The sequence below is a fragment of the Oryctolagus cuniculus genome, chromosome 11 (genome assembly GCF_051225735.1).
Source record: "Oryctolagus cuniculus isolate XC-2025 breed Fujian yellow rabbit chromosome 11, ASM5122573v1, whole genome shotgun sequence".
Taxonomy (NCBI): Eukaryota; Metazoa; Chordata; class Mammalia; order Lagomorpha; family Leporidae; genus Oryctolagus; species Oryctolagus cuniculus.
The window spans coordinates 85,771,149-85,789,454 of NC_142877.1; the positions used below are offsets into that span (position 1 = coordinate 85,771,149).

The following is an 18,306-nucleotide window of genomic DNA, read 5'->3' on the forward strand; positions in this document are numbered from 1 at the left end:
TAGCTCAGACCTACAAGAGGGCTTTTGGATAATATTATTGTAATTCTGTACTCCAGCTGGTGTGCATTGTGTTTTTATTTAATTTTCTCGTGAACTCGAGGGATTTATTAGCAAGATGAAGATAAAGATCATAGTTATTTAATTGCAGATGGATTGTCTTGGGATGTGGAAACATATTTTTTAATGCTGGGGAAACTTTATAAATAGTGAATGTGTATGGTCGTGACCGTAAATAATAAATATTGAGAAGTATGAGGACATACACATTAGGTACCCATGTGTTCATTACCTCAATTTACATTTGTTAATATGTTATTTGGGTGTTCCAGAGTTTTTTTCTAGTCCAGAATGTTTAAGCTTACGGATGTCAGGTTGTCAATCTTTATTTCATGCCAATTTGGAGTCCATGGATAAATAGAAATCAAGCACAAATTTTATTTGAAATGTTTATTTCACTTTAATAATGAGAATGAGCATCTTTTTAGATGTTGATTGTTTTCTCTGCATTAGTTGTCTGGGTTTTTAATCCATTCTTTCTATGGGGTTGTTTTGTCCTTTGTGGTTCATTTAGAGATTTTTTTTTTTTTTTAATTCTGGGGACAGATCTGCCTTTGGTGTTGTGCAGTAAGCTCACTATCTCAAGCTTGAGTTGTACTTATGATAAAGGGCTGAACGCCTTGTCGTCTGGCCTTCATGATGCTCAGTTATTGTACTGAGAATTGAATTTGTCCCAGAACCTGAGAGAAAGCATTGTTTGTTTCATTATGGTTTGTTCATTTAGGATAAGGAAGCTGTGTCTTTAAACCTGGTGAAAGAGTCCAACAGCATCTGTAGTGTCGGTATTAGAAATTACAATTGCGTCAATAGGTGAGGATTCTCAGCCCTTGCTGCTGGAATCACCTACTGGGACTTGGCTTAAACCACAGCATGAACATATTTTTTAAAGCTCACAGTGGTTACTAACATACATACAGGTTTGAAAACCATCTTTTATTGCACTTCCCTTTTTTTCTTTTAAGATTTTATTTATTATTTGAGAGGTAGAGTTACAGGCAGAGAGAAAGGTCCTCACTGGTTCACTCCCCAGGTGGCCTCAATGGCCAGAGCTGAGTCGACCCAAAGCCAGGTAGCCAGGAGCTTCTTCTGGGTCTCCTGCATGGGTGCAGGGGCCCAAGCACTTGGGCCATCTTCCACTGCTTTCCCAGGCCATAGCAGAGACCTGGATCAGAAAAGAATCAGCCAGGACTTGAACTGGCACCCATATGGGATGCCAGCGCCACAAACAGAGGAGGCTTAGACCACTGTGCCACAGCACCAGCCATGGCACTGCCAGTCTTCTCTGAGAATGTTTTTCTAGATGGAGTAGAATATGGGGTGCTCCAAGAACACAGGGCCCCTCATGTTCCTTATGACAGTTTTACATCCAGTGCGTAGACGAACCCCTTGCACATATTGCAGCATTAATTATGTGTGGAAGGAATTGATGCTGTAGTTACTCAATTGCAACGCTTTGTTAAAGCGCCCCATCAAAGTTTTACTCACGTCATGTTTAAATTTCCGGTACTTTGACTTCTCATCCCCTCACCCCTCATTTTAACGTTGTGTCAATGCACTGGGATACTCATGATTTACCTACACAAAGCTCTCAGAAATACCAGTATTGGATCAGTTTGGTACACCAAGCTAAAGTCAAAGAAATGTGAGGACAAATTAGATGCTCATTTCATTCCTAGTCATAACTCAATAGAAATTTGCTGCTTTGATTTAATTCTTAAAGCAGAGCTTTTTGAACTACATTAGAAATTCAAACCTTTTCCATGCTCTCGTTGCCTCTACCTTGTTTTTGAGACCATCTCCTGAGCATCAGTGAACGGGATTAGAAAGGCGACTTGGTGTTATCAGAATCTTATTTTTAAGATTAAAGGCATTAAAGAGATGAAGATTGCAGTTTCAAACTTAAGCTGATACTTAAAAACTGGTAGTGACTCACAAGGTCTTAAAAATTAAAACATTTTTTTTTTTTTTTTTTTTGACAGGCAGAGTGGACAGTGAGAGAGAGAGACAGAGAGAAAGGTCTTCCTTTGCCGTTGGTTCACCCTCCAATGGCCGCCGCGGCCGGCGCGCTGCGGCCGGCACACCGCGCTGATCCGATGGCAGGAGCCAGGAGCCAGGTGCTTTTCCTGGTCTCCCATGGGGTGCAGGGCCCAAGCACCTGGGCCATCCTCCACTGCACTCCCTGGCCACAGCAGAGAGCTGGCCTGGAAGAGGGCAACCGGGACAGAATCCGGCGCCCCAACCGGGACTAGAACCCGGTGTGCCAGCGCCGCTAGGCGGAGGATTAGCCTAGTGAGCCGCGGCGAAAAATTAAAACATTTTGACATGAACTTTACCAGTTGTCGCTCCCCGTCTTCGTGGAGGAACAACACAGGACCCTGCGCTGTTCTTTCGTCTGCTCGGCCCTTCCCGGGTTTGCTGCTGGTTCTTCCCGGGTTGGCTGCCGTCCTTCCACCTCCGTGGAAGGGCGGTGCCCCCTGCCACTTTCCCCACTTCCGCGGGGGAGTGGCACACCGCCGGCCGGCTCTCTCGGGGGCTGCACAGGTGTTATTCGGATGTTCCCCTTAGATGTTCCTGGTGCATGTTGTCTCTCTCCTCCTTTATAGTCCTCTTCCACCAATCCCAACTCTGCTACCCACACGCCGAGTACGCTGCTCTCCTCCAATCAGGAGTAGGATCAGCTCCTGCAGGTCATCACTCAAGTTGGCGAGAGGCAGCTGCGTAGAAGTTGTTTACTCCCTTCTCAGCACCATATTGTGGGAGAGCAGATGCAAAGAATAAGTCTTAATTCCAGTAACTTAGTCTAGCTCGAGTTGCTCCCCACACCAGTGGATTCAGTGTCCCTTTGATGTGGTGTCACTGATTTAGCTTTTACAAACCCCAAAGAAGAATGAGCATGTGAGACCATCTCACTCCAGAACTTCATTATAACTTTTTTAAAAAAATATATATTTCACTTGAGAGACAAAGAGACACAGACATGCAGGGATACAGGCAGAGACAGAGATAGGAAGAGTTCCCACCTGTTGGTTCATTCCCCATTTGTCCACAACAGCTGGGTCAGGCAGAAGCCTGAGTTGGTGGGAGGGACCCAAGTACTTGAGCCACTATCTGCAGCTTCTTAGGTTGCACATTAGCAGGAAGCTGGAGTTGGGAGCAGAACTGGGACTCGAATCTAGGCATTCAGATAAGGGATGTATCTGTTCCAATAGCATCTTAACCCCTAGACCAAGTGCCCACACCCAGGACTTTGTAGTATTTGTTGAACCTAATCATGTCATTTAAAAAAAAATGGGAAAGAGTATATGAAAGTATTTTGAAATGTAAAATACCAGGATGGGCATTGTGGCACAGCAGGCTAAACTGCCTGTTGCATTGCCTTCGTCCCATATCAGAGTTCCTAGGATGCGGTCTTAGCTTTACTTCAGATCCAGCATCCTGCTGATGCACCTGGGAAGAAGCAGATTATGGTTCCAGTCCTGGAGCCAACTAAGTGGGAGGTCCAGATGGGCTCTTGGCTCTTGGCCTTGGCTGGCTTAGTCTAGGCTGTTGCCAGGCATTGGGCAAGTGAACTATCAGATGAAAGATCTCTTTCTCTCTCTCTCACTCTGTATTTCAAATAAATAACTTTTTTTTTTAACTTTTATTTAATGAATATAGATTTCCAAAGTACAGCTTATGGATTACAATGGCTTCCCCCCCATAACGTCCCTCCCACCCACAACCCTCCCCTTTCCCACTCCCTCTCCCCTTCAAGATTCATTTTGGTTTCTCTTTATATACAGAAGATCAGTTTAGCATACATTAAGTAAAGATTTCAACAGTTTGCTCCCACACAGAAACACAAAGTGAAAAATACTGTTTGAGTACTAGTTATAGCATTAAATATTAATGTACAGCACACTAAGGACAAAGATCCTACATGAGGAGTAAGTGCACAGTGACTCCTGTTGTTAACTTAACAAATTGACACTCTTGTTTATGGCCTCAGTAATCAACCTAGGCTCTTGTCATGAGCTGCCAAGGCTATGGAAGCCCCCTGAGTTCACCGACTCTGATCATATTTAGACAAGGCCATGGTCAAAGTGGAAGTTCTTTCCTCCCTTCAGAGAAAGGTACCTCCTTCTTTGATGACCTGTTCTTTCCACTGGGATCTCACTCGTGGAGATCTTTCATTTAGGTGGTTTTTTTTTTTTTTTTTTTTGCCAGAGTGTCTTGGCTTTCCATGCCTGAAATACTCTCATGGGCTTTTCAGCCGGATCTGCATGCCTTAACGGCTGATTCTGAGGCCAGAGTGCTATTTAGGACATGTGTCATTCTATGGGTCTGCTGTGTATTTCACTTCCCATGTTGGATCATTCTCTCCCTTTTTTATTCTATCAGCTAGTATTTGCAGACACTATTCTTGTTTATGTGATCCCTTTGGCTCTTAGTCCTATCATTATGATCAATTGTGAACAGAAATTGAACACTGGGACTAGTGAGATGGCATTGGTACATGCCACCTTGATGGGATTGAATTGGAATCCCCTGGTATGTTTCTAACTCTACCGTTTGAGGTAAGTCAGCTTGAGCATGTCCCAAATTGCACATCTCTTCCCTCTCTTATTCCCTCTCTTATATTTAACAGCAATCACTTTTCAGTTAAGTTTCAGCACTTAAGAAGAATTGTGTATTGATTACAGTATTCAACCAAAAGTATTAAGTGGAACAAACAAAAAAAATACTAAGAGGGATAACATATCAAGTTGCTCATCAACAGTCAGGGTGAGGGCTGATCAAGTCACCGTTTCTCATAGTGTTCATTTCACTTTAACAGGTTTCCTTTTTGGTGCTCAGTTAGTTGTCACCTATCAGGGAGAACAAGTGGTATTTGTCCCTTTGGGGACAAATTTCACTCAACATAATGTTTTCCAAATTCCTAACAGGGATCACTTTTCAGTTAAAATTTAAACACCTAAGAATAATTGTGTGTTAATTACAGAGTTCAACCAATGGTACTAGAACAAAAAAAAAATACTAAAATGGATAAAGTATTACATTGTACATCAACCGTCAGGACAAGAGCTGATCAAGTCACTATTTCTCATAGTGTCCATTTCATTTCAACAAGTTTCAAATAAATAACTTTAAAACAGTAAAGTACTACATAAATTACTGCTAGTGTTTTTATCTTAATATTTTGTGGCATTTTTGTCAGTACAGACATGTGTAGTATTTAATGTGAAATAGTTTTCATTATTTACACCTTGACTTTGTAGTTTCCAGTAAAGTATAAATACTTTGTCAGCTTGGTATAATAAGATCACATCTTTAATCTTAATTTTTGATAGTAAAATTTCATCAACTTAAAGATTCTTTTATTAAACTTAATAAATGTTTAAAGTCATCTTGCCTCATACCATGTCTATTTCTATTTTATTTTAGAAATAAAATAGAATTTTGCAATGTTTAAAAAAATTATTTTCAAAGTCATAGCTGGAAAGAGAAAGGAAGAGACAGAGATCTTCCATCCACTGTCTCACTCCCCAGATGGCCGCAGCAGCCAGAGCTGGGCCAGGCAGATGCCAGGAGCTTCTTCTAGGTCTTCCCCACATGGGTGGCAGGGGCCCAGGCACTTTGGCCATCATCTGCTGCTTTCTCAGGCAGGAAGCTGGATAGGAAGTAGGACAGCCAACACTATGAACTGTTACCCATATGGGATGCCAGCACCACAAGCAGTGACATTTACCCATTACACCACAACACCAACCCCAAATTAGGTAATTTTATGGCTAATTTCTTCTTGAGTTGCAAACTAGTAAAGAAATATGACTGAATTTCCCTCCCCCCATGCTTTCATGCTTCTTAGCCTTTGTTTAGGTCTGATTATAGCATTTGTGTAATACCTTCACTCAGCCACTCCACCTCCCCACCCCTCCCACCACAAGGTAGTGTAGTAGATTGGCTACAATGTTAAAGGGGCTTTTGGTACAAAATCAAGATTGAATTGTTTTTCAAGGTCTGTTTTCTCCATCTGTGATGTCTCGTCTAATTTACCTTTGCCAAATGGTGTGCTTCTCCCTTGTACAACCTGAGTCTGCAGTTATATGATTGATCATCAACTAATTGCAACTTTTACAGTAAGTTGCTGTGGTTTTTGTCTCCAAAATCAGGAAATTTTGGAACTTTGCTGGGTAGAATTTCAGAAGAGCAATGGAATGATTTGAAAAAATTATTCTTCGGTAATAATGAGGCTTTGAACCCTATTATTTGGCCAGGACAGGCCTAATATTTAAAGATTGGTGATAGCTGAACATTACATCACTTTGACCATGAAAGATGCCACACAGCAGTACATGAATTAATGTTAAGCAGAAGTTTGGCACAGATATTTTTAAAACACTGAGGCAGTTAGTGCTGTGAATGTAACATTACTTTCATCTGGTAATAAAGAATAATCCCAAATCTTTAAGTTGTCTGTAATTTTGCCTTTCTTGCTGTTTCTTATTTTTCTTAATACTGAATTTTTAACTAACCTCCTGTGCCGCCTTTTTAGACACAGAATTGCTTCTCTTTAATTTGTTTAAAAACATTTTCAAAATGACTTTGAAAAGTAAAAATGGACATTGTCACCAAAGTGTGGAAAAAGAAAGTCCTCAGGAAATTAGATATTTTTTTTTTGTTTTCTATAAGAAAACTTGCAAGATTTTTATCATAGCTCATTAGTGAGTTCAAAATGTGAGAATCAAATAAGCTGTGGTAAGAAGGACAGCAACAGCAGTCTGGAGGAGCTTATTGTGGTGAGCCCGGTGTTGACATTTTGGACTAGGCTGATGATGGAAGAGATGGAGAAAAATGGGCAGATTCAGGATATGTTTGTGAAGTGGGAGTGAGAAGACTTGGTAAGGGATGCAGTCTTGAGGGAAAGAAAGAAGCTATGAAAAATAAACCAGTTACGTGGTCTGACCAATCCCCAAGGTGACAAAGTGGGAAGAGGAGCTGCTTGATGTGGTCGAGTGGGGAAGGAAGCCAAGACTTTTGTTTGTAAAAGATTTACTTATTTATTTATTTATTGGAGAGGTAGAGTTACAGAGAGAGGGAGAGACAGAGAGAAAGGTCTTCCATCCACCGGTTCACTCCCCAAATGGCTACAACAGCCGGAGAGGAGCTGATTGGAAGCCCAAGCACTTGTGCTGTCTTCCGCTGTTTACCCAAGCTGTTAGCAGAGAGCTGGATCAGAAGAGGCACAGCTGACACTCCATCTCATGCCCATCTGGGATGCCAGCGCCTCAGGCAGCTGCTTAACCTGCTATACCACAGTACAGGCCACCATGGAGACATTCTGATGGAAGTTGTATGTTTTTTTTATTTATTTATTTATTTTTTTTTTGACAGGGAGAGTGGACAGTGAGAGAGAGAGACAGAGAGAAAGGTCTTCCTTTGCCGTTGGTTCACCCTCCAATGGCCGCCATGGCTGGCGCGCTGCGGCCGGCGCACCGCGCTGTTCCGATGGCAGGAGCCAGGAGCCAGGTGCTTTTCCTGGTCTCCCATGGGGTGCAGGGCCCAAGCACCTGGGCCATCCTCCACTGCACTCCCTGGCCACAGCAGAGGGCTGGCCTGGAAGAGGGGCAACCGGGACAGAATCCGGCGCCCCAACCGGGACTAGAACCCGGTGTGCCGGCGCCGCTAGGCGGAGGATTAGCCTAGTGAGCCGCGGCGCCGGCCGGAAGTTGTATGTTCTTAACAGTGTTGCTCTTTGTGGGTTTCTTTCAAACTAATCTCTTGGCTCATCTTTTTGTGAGATCTGAAGCAGCACTCTGAGTTTCCTGGAGTTAACACAGTTCTATACAGTGCTCCAGCGTGGCCATAAGAGATGGTGTTACTGGTGGGTCGTTAAGGTTGGGACGTGGAACCTGTCCTTACTGTCAGTGCCTCTGCGGGACTTGGCTTGCTAAAGTCACTAAGTTCTTCGGTTAAAGGAGTTTACCAGAAACCTTGCACTAACATGTATACCCTTTAACTTGACTCTCACAATTTGTTGTCTTTATCTTGAAATAAGTAAATCTATTCTGAAATCCATTTGTTTTTAAAAGACTTCGTCAATGTGAAAATATTGGGATTCATGAGGAGTGTTATTAAATGTTAGTTGCCACTAATGTCAGTGACTATGATGGAAAAGAAGGCAACCTGATTTATCAATTCTGCAAAGAGATTCTAGGCAATGAAATGGGGACTGGAAGAGATATAGCTAAATGCCCTGGCTTGAAACTGAGCATCCTGTCAAACCCAGTTTTTTTTTTTTTTTTTAACATAACTGCTCTATTTCCTCCCCAAGATTAAATTGTAAAATGAAAGATGGTTATTAGGTGCCTATTGATCTTATATGGAGTGCCAAGTAGTTGGGGGGGGGGGGTCTCATTTTGACCTGATGCTAATTGAGACAGGGAAATATATTAAACCGATTTTGCAGACATCAAAAAATGCTGCATTGGTTATTGGTATTTTAGAGGAAAAAAAACTAGAAAAGGTGTTCATTGAAAGTTATTTGCGAAGTAGCATTCTACATTCTCTCCTTCCTTTTTTTGAGGTTCCTCTCTCCCCAAGCGTGTTTGAGAAGGGGATGGAAACGAAGTCATGTTGTTTGAGAGAGTGCAGTCTGATTTTAAGAATTTGAAAAAGTACATATTGCATCTTCATGTGTTCATGGAAATGTTCTTGTGCAGTTTTGTTAATGGTCTTTCCCCCCTCTTTTTCTGGTTTCAGAGGAAGAACTTGTCTCTTTGCCTCAGCATTAGCTTGTTAACGTTTTGGGGGACCTCCCTGTTGGGTGCCCGGCTATACTGGATGGGAAACAAACCACCGAGCTTTTCTAACTCGGACAACCCTGCCGCCGATTCCGAGAGCCTCCTGGCTCGCACGCTTACCTTCTTCTACTTGCCAACCAAGAATCTCTGGTTGTTGCTGTGTCCGGATACCCTGAGCTTTGATTGGTCGATGGATGCTGTGCCTCTGCTCAAAACAACTTGTGATTGGAGAAATCTACACACAGTGGCCTTCTATACTGGACTCCTCATCCTGGCCTACTATGGATTGAAGAGCCCAAGCGTGGAAAGAGAATGCAATGGGAAAGCTGTAACAAATGGCAGGCAGAATGCAAATGGACATAGCTGCCATTCAGACACGGAGTACCGGAACTCAGAGCTTAAGCCCAGCTTTGCATCCAAAGTAGAAAATGGCATTAAAAATAATGCATCTCAGAGAACACAACTTCCTTCCACGGAGAACATTGTTGTCCTGTCTTTATCTTTGTTAATAATACCCTTTGTTCCTGCCACGAACTTGTTTTTCTATGTCGGCTTTGTAATTGCAGAGCGAGTATTATATATTCCTAGTATGGGCTTCTGCCTCCTGATTACAGTGGGTGCCAGAGCCCTTTATGTCAAAGTCCAAAAGCGGTTTCTCAAGAGCTTGATTTTTTATGCAACAGCTATGTTAATTGTTTTCTATGGACTCAAGACTGCGATCAGGAATGGAGACTGGCAGAACGAGGAAATGCTGTATAGGTCAGGGATAAAAGTCAACCCAGCTAAAGGTAATATTTTATTTTACACTTTTGCCTGCACACTTTAGAATTTCAGCCTCACTTTCTGCCTTAAAATGCAACATTAAGAAAGAGGTTCTTTTCACACAATTCTTGCACTTTCCTAATTTTTAAAGTTACTGAGTTACAGTAAAACCCATTTAGAGATAAATCCAGTATTCCCTACTTAGAATAGGGAAATACTTTTTTGCATGTGTTCTTACTTATGTTTATCCAGTAGAATTAGACCTCCCGTTGTGTTCAAATCTTGACTAGCCCATGAACTCAGAGCAATGCTTGGTTTCCACATTTTCGTACACCGGGAAGGACTTCCTTTTCCTCATATGGTAAGAGTCAGGTATCCCAATTCAGTACACTTCAGCTCTTCTATTTTCCAAGCATTTCCCAAGGAAATCCGACATGTTTACATTGCTACCTTAAAGTTTTGGAGGCAAGTGTATTTCTGAATCTTGGAATTGTGTCCCTAGATGTCAGTGTATACCCATGAAGGTGTGAGTTGCCCTGAGCTTTTCTGGGGCTAAGTAGACCGACAGCTTTGGGAGATGTCAGCAGTTAGCACATTCTTATTTTAAGGGGTCTCCAATCTTTTGGGAAATACACTTTTGAATACACAATGAGAAGGTTGATTATACCTTCCATTATTGCTTTTGATTCAGAAACTTATTTTGGCAAACCTCAGAATCAACAGCCAGAGTACAAAGTAGTTGCCTTTAAAACAAAAGTGAACAGAAGTGAATTGTAAAAGGCAGTTACAATGGATTATTCTGGTTTAGGCAAATTAAGTGGTGATGGGAGTGAGAGAACAATTGAATGAAGATAAATGTACAATTTTAGTGCACCCATGTATCACAGTACCTAATGCCAAATAGTCTTGTTCTTCATAAGGTTATTCTTTAAATTGTGGTTGTATGTTTCAGCATTTGAACTGGCATTTTTCTAATCTTTGTAACACAGTTTTGTATGAGGTTTCGAATACTGAAAGTATGAAACTGTTCTGAATGGATGAAAGCTCCCTGCTACTATGTAGCAGCATATATATTCAAATATCTAGATACCCTGGAAGCAAATTTAACATCCTTTTCTGATTAGCACAAATTAAGTCAAGAGTTCAGTGAGAAACTACACATTTGTTTAAGCCAGGGAACTAATTGTTGGTACTTAAAATGCTTAATAGGTTGCAGGGACTCTAATGGGAAGTAGAAGCATTAAAGTTGAGCTAATGCATAGCATATAATTCCTCAATTTTCTCCGAATTTACCATGTGGCTTTCCTAGGTGGTGAGTACTGCCTTGTTTCTAATGCCTGGCCTAAGTCTTGCTGTCCAAATTGTTGCAATGAATTTTGCGGAGAGCTTTTTGGCTAGTTGCTCTTCACTGGTAGGTATTAGTATATAGAATCAGGTTAGGTTGTCAGTTTTTTTTCCTGGTGTTTAAGGTAAATACATAGGATGGAGTTCAAGCAAAAGCCCTCAGAATGTTATTTGCATATCAGGGTTGTTCTAAGGATTTATTAAATTTATTGGATAAGTTTCAGGCTAAGCTGTTACAAAGACTCAAGATAGCAGAGGTTTAAATAAGATAGAAGCTTTATTCTTTCATGTAACAATCTAAGTATGTGCAGCACAGGGCTGATAAGATGGCGCCATGGGTTTTCAGGATCTGTGTGCCTTCTCTTTTGTTCCCTTGCCATCCCAGGGTGTTACCCTGGTCATCTGGTCCAAGATGGCTCATTACCACATCGGTATTTCAGCTGCCAGCAACAGGGGGAGAAAGGGCAAAAGATGGGTGGACCTACTCTCTCGAACAACATATCTCAGGAATTGTACATGCCATGTTTGCTTACAGACCACTGGCCACACCTATCAGCAAGAAAGGCTGGGAAATGTTATCTTCATCCTGGGAAGCCAAGTACCCAGCTGAATTACGTTAACTTGGAATAAGGAGAGGCAGATACTGAACTAATCCCAGGGTGTATGGCAGTCTCCAACCAATAGGGCATGAAAACATTTTGTAAGCTCTTTTGTATTTTTCAGCACCAGCTACTATTCTTGCTGCCAGCTGTGATTCTGAATAAGATAGTTGTGTCACACAATGAAAATGTTCTCTTTTTTCATTCATTGAATCACTCAGTAAAGCAACTGTTAAGCATGTCCTTGGTTTCCCACACATTTCCTGTCTCCTCCCAAATATTTGGAAAGTGCTTACAGAATTTAGGCAATCTAAAATATCATTGAATGAGTGCATGAATGACCAGTGTTATTGGTAAGTTCTTTGAGGCAAAAATTGAATTCCAGGGGCTGGCGATGTGGCAGCATCCCATATGAGTGCCAGTTTGAGTCCCTGCATCTCTACTTCTGATTCAGCTTCCTGATAGTGCTCTTGGGAATGCTGCGGAAGATGGCCCAAGTACTGTGCTCCTGCACCCAGGTAGAGTGCCAGGCTCTAATAGTTATCCATGCTGCCTCCTTGGCTTTCCCACCCCACATCCATTCCATCAACAAATCCTGTCTGCTCTGTCTCCAGAAATACCAATGCATTCCAAACTTGACCACATTTTGCCACCTCCACTGATAATGCCAAGACCCAAGCAACCACCTTACGTCTGGAATTGTTAAGATTCTGATCTCTCAGCTTCTGTTTTGTTACCTTTTTGCTTAACTTACAGTTTCTTATTTCAAGTTAGGCTTGATGTATTGTGTAATAAGAACTCGGCTAAATAGGTGGTAGTGTGAGCTTTTATGTTACTTTGTATAGAAGTTGAACTGCATCTCTTTTAGTTGTCATCCAGCATTCCCCTGGAGCCCATTGGTGTGGTGATAAGGTATGTGGAGGGAGGAAAGTGTTCTTTTTTATGATTAAATATCAGGTTTTATTGGCATGAGCATTTATAAGGTGTTGCTTTGCTTTTTTAAGATTTGTTTATTGGAAAATCAAAGTTAGAGAGGGAGAGGCAGAGTGAGCTCTTCCATCTACTGGTTCACTCCCCAGGGCAGGGCCAGACCAAAGCCAGGAGCCAGGAGCTTCTTTCAGGCCTCCCACGTGGTTAACAGGGACTCAAGAATCTTTTGATGCTTTCCCTAGGCCATTAGCAGGGAGCTGGGTTGTAAGTGGAGCACCTGAGATACAAACCGACACTCACATGAGGTGCTCACATTGCAGGCAGCATCTTTACCTGCTGCACCACAATGCGAGCCCCCTCCCTTTTTTGCTTTTGATTTTCTTATTGTCTTTTTTTTTTTTTTTTTTTTTTGACAGGCAGAGTGGACAGTGAGAGAGAGACAGAGAGAAAGGTCTTCCTTTTGCCGTTGGTTCACCCTCCAATGGCCGCCGTGGCTGGCGCACCGCGCTGATCCGATGGCAGGAGCCAGGTGCTTCTCTTGGTCTCCCACGGGGTGCAGGGCCCAAGTACTTGGGCCATCCTCCACTGTACTCCCTGGCCACAGCAGAGAGCTGGCCTGGAAGAGGGGCAACCGGGACAGAATCCGGCGCCCCGACCGGGACTAGAACCCGGTGTGCCGGTGCCGCAAGGCGGAGGATTAGCCTAGTGAGCCGCGGCGCAGGCCTGATTTTCTTATTGTCTTACCGCAGTAGAGACAGGGAGACAAGAGGCAGCTGGAGTGAAAGGAAGGTCCTTCCCCACAGCTTTAGGATGTGGCTTTGGAGAGGCCTTTCCCCTGGAGAGCAGGCTTTTGTTAGGGAAAAAGGAGAGCTCTGAGTATACTTCCTATGGTTGACTCTCCTGCTTAGAGTCAGGAGGCAGTGTTCTTGTCCCTTCACAGGTGGTGCCTCTGAGATGTAAGACCAACAGGGGGTTCCCTGACCCTGTCGTCCTCCGTGGTGTGCCATTCTCAAGGTAGTCCACACCAAGTCTGCAGCAGCTGGTCACAGCTACCTGCTCACTGCTTGGCTCCAACAGCTCCTGCTGCAGATAAACTCACCCCTTCTGCGACTTTGACTTCCCACCTTTTCCAGATTTCAGGGTAGTCATTGGCTCTGGCTCCTGGTTCACACTGATGGTTTTGTAAAACATTGCGGGCTTCAGTGTGTTTAGCGTTTTATTTTAAGGATGAGGGTGATATCTTCCAAACTCTTAGTCTCTGAGCTGAACCCCTGCTTCCATGTTTGTGCTTTACCAGTTGTCCTGATGACTCTTGGGGAAACAGAAGTCGTTCTGCTGCCCCAGGTCTTCCACCGGCTCCCAGTTTCCCTGAAAGGAAAAACACATAACCACAGACAAGACCCTATCTGTGGGTACTGTCAAGAGGTTGAGGAAAATGAAATTAAAAATTAGTTTTATTTTGGTGCAAACATTTTGAAATTCTTGCCTAGTTTTGTCATAACATAGATTTTGGTTAGCTTTTTGAAAACCCCTTGTATGCGTGGTTCTGCATCAAATTTACCTTTACAATGTATTTTTATTTTATTTGAAAAAGAAACAGAAGCAGAGAGACAGAGGGAGATCTGTCATGTGCTTGTTCCCTCCACAAATGCCTGCAGTAGCCTGAGCTGGGCCAGCCTCAAGGCAGGAGCCTGGGACTCCATCCACGTCTCCCAGTGGGTAGCAGGGACCCAAGTACTTGAGCCATCACCTGTTGCCTTCCAGCATACACATTAGCTGGAAACCGGGTCAGAAGAATACCTCTCAGCGGAACCAGGCCCTAAGTTTAAGAAGACTTGAACTTCTGCACCAAACACCTATCCCAGTGTAACTTTTTAAATTTATTTTTATTTTTTTAAATTTTTTGTAAAGACTTATTTATTTGAAATGTAGAGTTAGAGTCAGAGGCAGAGAGAAAGAGAGGTCTTCGATCTGCTGGTCCACTCCCCAGATGGCTGCAACAGCCAGAGCTTGGATGATCTGAAGCCAGGAGCCAGGAGCTTCTTCCAGGTCTCCCATGCCGGTTCAGGGGCCCAAAGACTTGGACCATCTTCCACTGCTTTCTCAGGCCACAGCACAGAGCTGGATCAGAAGTACAGCAGCTGGGACTCAAACTGGCGCCTATATAGGATGCTGGCACTGCAGGCGGCAGCTTTATCCACTACTCCACTGTGCTGCCCCCCGCCCCCAATATAACTTAATTATATTTGCCATGAACCTTTTGAAATCCCCCCCCTTTTTTGACAGGCAGAGTGGACAGTGAGAGAGAGACAGAAAGAAAGGTCCTCCTTTTGCCGTTGGTTCACCCTCCAATGGCCGCCGCGGCGGGCGCACTGCGACCGGCACACGGTGCTGATCCGAAGCCAGGAGCCAGGTGCTTCTCCTGGTCTCCCATGGGGTGCAGGACCCAAGCACTTGGGCCACAGCAGAGAGTTGGCCTGGAAGAGGGGCAACCAGGACAGAATCCGGCGCCCCAACCAGGACTAGAACCTGGTGTGCCGGCGCCGCTAGGCGGAGGATTAGCCTAGTGAGCCGCGGTGCCGGCCTGAAATCCCTTTTTGTAACTACCAGCCTTTCCTTACCTAGTGCAGTTCAGCCCTCCTAGCCCCTTTGATGTGCTGCCTCCTGTGTGCTACTTAAGTCCCTGCCATATAGCTTTTGCCCTTGTCGGTTTGCCTTCCTGGAGTATGCTTCCCTGGGTAAATCTGGCTGTGATCGACCACATTTCTGTTTGAGAATTTGTTCAAATGTGGCATAAACAGTAAGGTGTGCTTTCTGTAAAATTGGCTCTCCCATTAAAATTCAGCCTCCCTCTGCCTCTCTTATCAGGCATTCCCCATCCTCTCTCCCGGCTTCATTTTTCTCCTAGCACTCACCACTATTTGAGGGGCTGTGCTGTCTATATCTGTGTGTTTATCAACTGATTGTATTGTCTGCACACACTGGAATTATGATGCAAGAAGGCAGGGCTTTTTACATTTTTAAGTTGAGTTATATAGCAGTGAGTGCAGTGCAGATCGAGAAAAGGCCTTAAGTTAGGGATGCATCAAATAATAAATGTTACAGTCCTGGTGCTTCTCCTTAGGAGTCTGCGGTCTGCTTAGAGAGAATGTATGTGCGTGAAATAAGGCAAAAGTGTGAAATATGCTGTGAGTGGGGCAGGCGCTGAGGGATGTTTTCTAACAAGGGACACAGAACTGGGAGTGCAGTTAGTTTTGGATTCCGTGATGGCTGTCTGGGACGTAGGCTGCTATTCTGATATGGTCAAAACTCTCAGTCCAGGTGCTTTCCATTTTTTCTATTTGTAACACACTGAATAATTCTGGCTATAGTTACTTCTTTGGCATTTATAAGACTGGCAATAAGGCTTCCTTAAGGCTGATTTTTCTTACTGTATTACAGTGCTTGAACCTAGCAAAAGATTAGAAACCCTTTAAAGCCAGTCTTTCCTAAGTTTTCTGAGATTACAGACTGAATTTGTTTTTTTCTTTCTCTGAAAGCCTTTGCAAATGTTGCTGTGCTGTCGTCTACTGTGTGCATTAACAGAACATGATTTGTTAAGCTCCGTGAAGCATTGTACATTAAAACGGCTGCCTTTAGGAACGGCTTCATAGACAGCTGCCAGTCATTAGCTGATTGGAAGCAAGTGATGATAGGTGAAGCCTGTCATAGTGGCTGTGCAGCTAATTTATGGTTGAGATCTGGATTGTGGAGAAATGATAGCTGATTTGGACTATGTAAGCCACAAGTCCTATCTCATTATGTGGTTAATAACGTCAGAAAACTACTAGACATCGTTGATTACTGTAGTTTGCAGATTTCACCATGACGCTTTGCATTTTTGTGCTTAGCAGAGTGGAAATTTTCTATGTTGACTGCCTTAATGGTAAAGTCTTACTATATTTGAAAGGCTTTTTTTCATTTGGAAACAAAGCATTTTATAAGCCATACTGATTTGTATTTCCTTGAAAAAACATTTTGTAAGTCATCACAAGGCAGTTAAATATGTGAGCACTCTTCTTGCTGGCCACTGGCCTCATCAAATCCCCATGTGTCTTTAGCAATCTGTGTTATTTGGTGCCTTTGATCTTTGCTTCTGTGGGCTTCGGGGCGCTACACAACCTTGACTTTCTCTGACTTGCCACAGCTTTCCTCTGTGGTTTTGCTGCCTCCCTAGACAGATACATTCTCCAAGGTTTTGTCCAAAATGTGCTTTTGTGTTCCCTTTTCTGTTGTGTATATAACACTGCCTAATAGAAGGTTGGGGGAGGGGCATCCATAACTATGTCATTGGTTTTCTGTTGTGTTCTCCATTACCTCACTTTTTAAAAAGTTTTTATTTATTATTTTTGAGAGGTAGAGTTACAGAGAGAGAAAGGTCTTCCATCCACTGGTTCACTTCCCAGATGTCTGCAATGGCTGGAGCTATGCCGATCCGAAGCCAGGAGCCAGGAGCTTCTTCTGGATCTCCCACACGAGTCCAGGGGCCCAAGAACTTAGACCATCTTCCATTGCTGTTCCAGGCCATAGCAGAGAGCTGGATGGGAAGAAGAGCAGCTGGGACTAGAACCAGAACCCAAATGGGATGCCGGCACTGCAGCCAGAGAATTAACCTACTGAGCCACAGTGCCTACCCATCTGCTACCTCATTTTCTATGAGGATTTTTTTTCCACTTTGGTGATCAGCTAACACTTCAAACTCATCACTTCATCTCCCCAAAACCAATAACTTGCAAACTGACTTATTAAAGTCATAGTCACAGACTAATAAAAATGATTATAGATAACCAAATCAGTGAGCACATAAAAGTTAAAAAAAAAAAAAAAACAAGGCTGATACCATATATGACCACGTTTTGGGTACGCAGAAAGGCATTTTAAATTACTGATTTGAAATTAAATTGGTTGTAAAAAGGGTTGATTTATTAACTCTGTCAGTTTGCTTTAAAGAATATATTATAACTATGCTATTTGTTCTCGTACATGAGTGACGGGGACCTAACTACCTGAGCCATAACCTGCTGCCTCCTAGGGTCAGCGTTAGCAGGAAGATAGAGTCAGGAACTGGAGCTAGGTTTTGAACTCGGGCATTCTGATATAGGACATGGGCATCTTAACTAGCATCTTAATTTTTTTAAAAGATTTATTTTATCTATTTGAAAGACTGAGTTAGAGAGAGAGGTAGAGACACAGAGAGAGGTCTTCCATCCATTGGTTCACTCCCCAGATCGCTGGAGCTGCACTGATCTGAAGCCAGGAGCTTCCTCCGAGCCTCCCACGCGGGTGCAGGAGCCCAAGGACTTAGGCCATCTTCTACTGCTACCCCAGGCCATAGCAGAGAGCTGGATCAGAAGAGGAGCAGCCAGGACTAGAACCTGCGTCCATATGGGATGCCGGTGCTTCAGGCCAGGATGTTAACCCACTGTGCCACAGCGCTGGCCCCCCCAGCATCTTAATTGACATGCCAAATGTCTGCCTTCTGAATGCCATCCTCCCAACTTACATATCTTTCCATATTCCTCCTATTTTCTTGCAATCTAGACCTCAAGATTGCCTTTTCTTCTCCATCAATTTATACATTCATTTAAAATTACTCTAGTGTTTATCTAGCACCTTGATTTTTGTACAAGGAGGGATAGCCTAAGAACTATCTTCCAATCTGGCATCTCATAAAGAATGATTGGCTCTGTTAAAGTTGCTTTCTTTAGATGATAACTGCGATTTAAAATTTTTAACTCTCCTTCTGCAAAAGAGGAACAACCTGTTAAAGTAAGCACAAGAGTATATAACAG

At 43.2% G+C, this 18,306-nt stretch overlaps 1 protein-coding gene across 17 annotated transcripts in view; it reads left to right on the top strand.

Annotated features, from left to right (window-relative positions):
* TMTC2 (transmembrane O-mannosyltransferase targeting cadherins 2) overlaps window positions 1–18,306 on the top strand; it is a 447,603-nt gene that overhangs the window by 198,349 nt on the left and 230,948 nt on the right. For 11 of the 17 annotated variants that reach the window (XM_002711368.6, XM_017342005.4, XM_089307535.1 and 8 more), the window contains one exon: window positions 8,800–9,628. In XM_002711368.6, the coding sequence (XP_002711414.1) occupies window positions 8,800–9,628 (829 nt within the window). Of the gene's footprint in view, window positions 1–2,036; window positions 2,172–8,799; window positions 9,629–18,306 lie in introns of all 17 variants that reach the window. The other 6 variants (XM_089307532.1, XM_089307530.1, XM_089307528.1 and 3 more) reach the window with 1 other exon arrangement.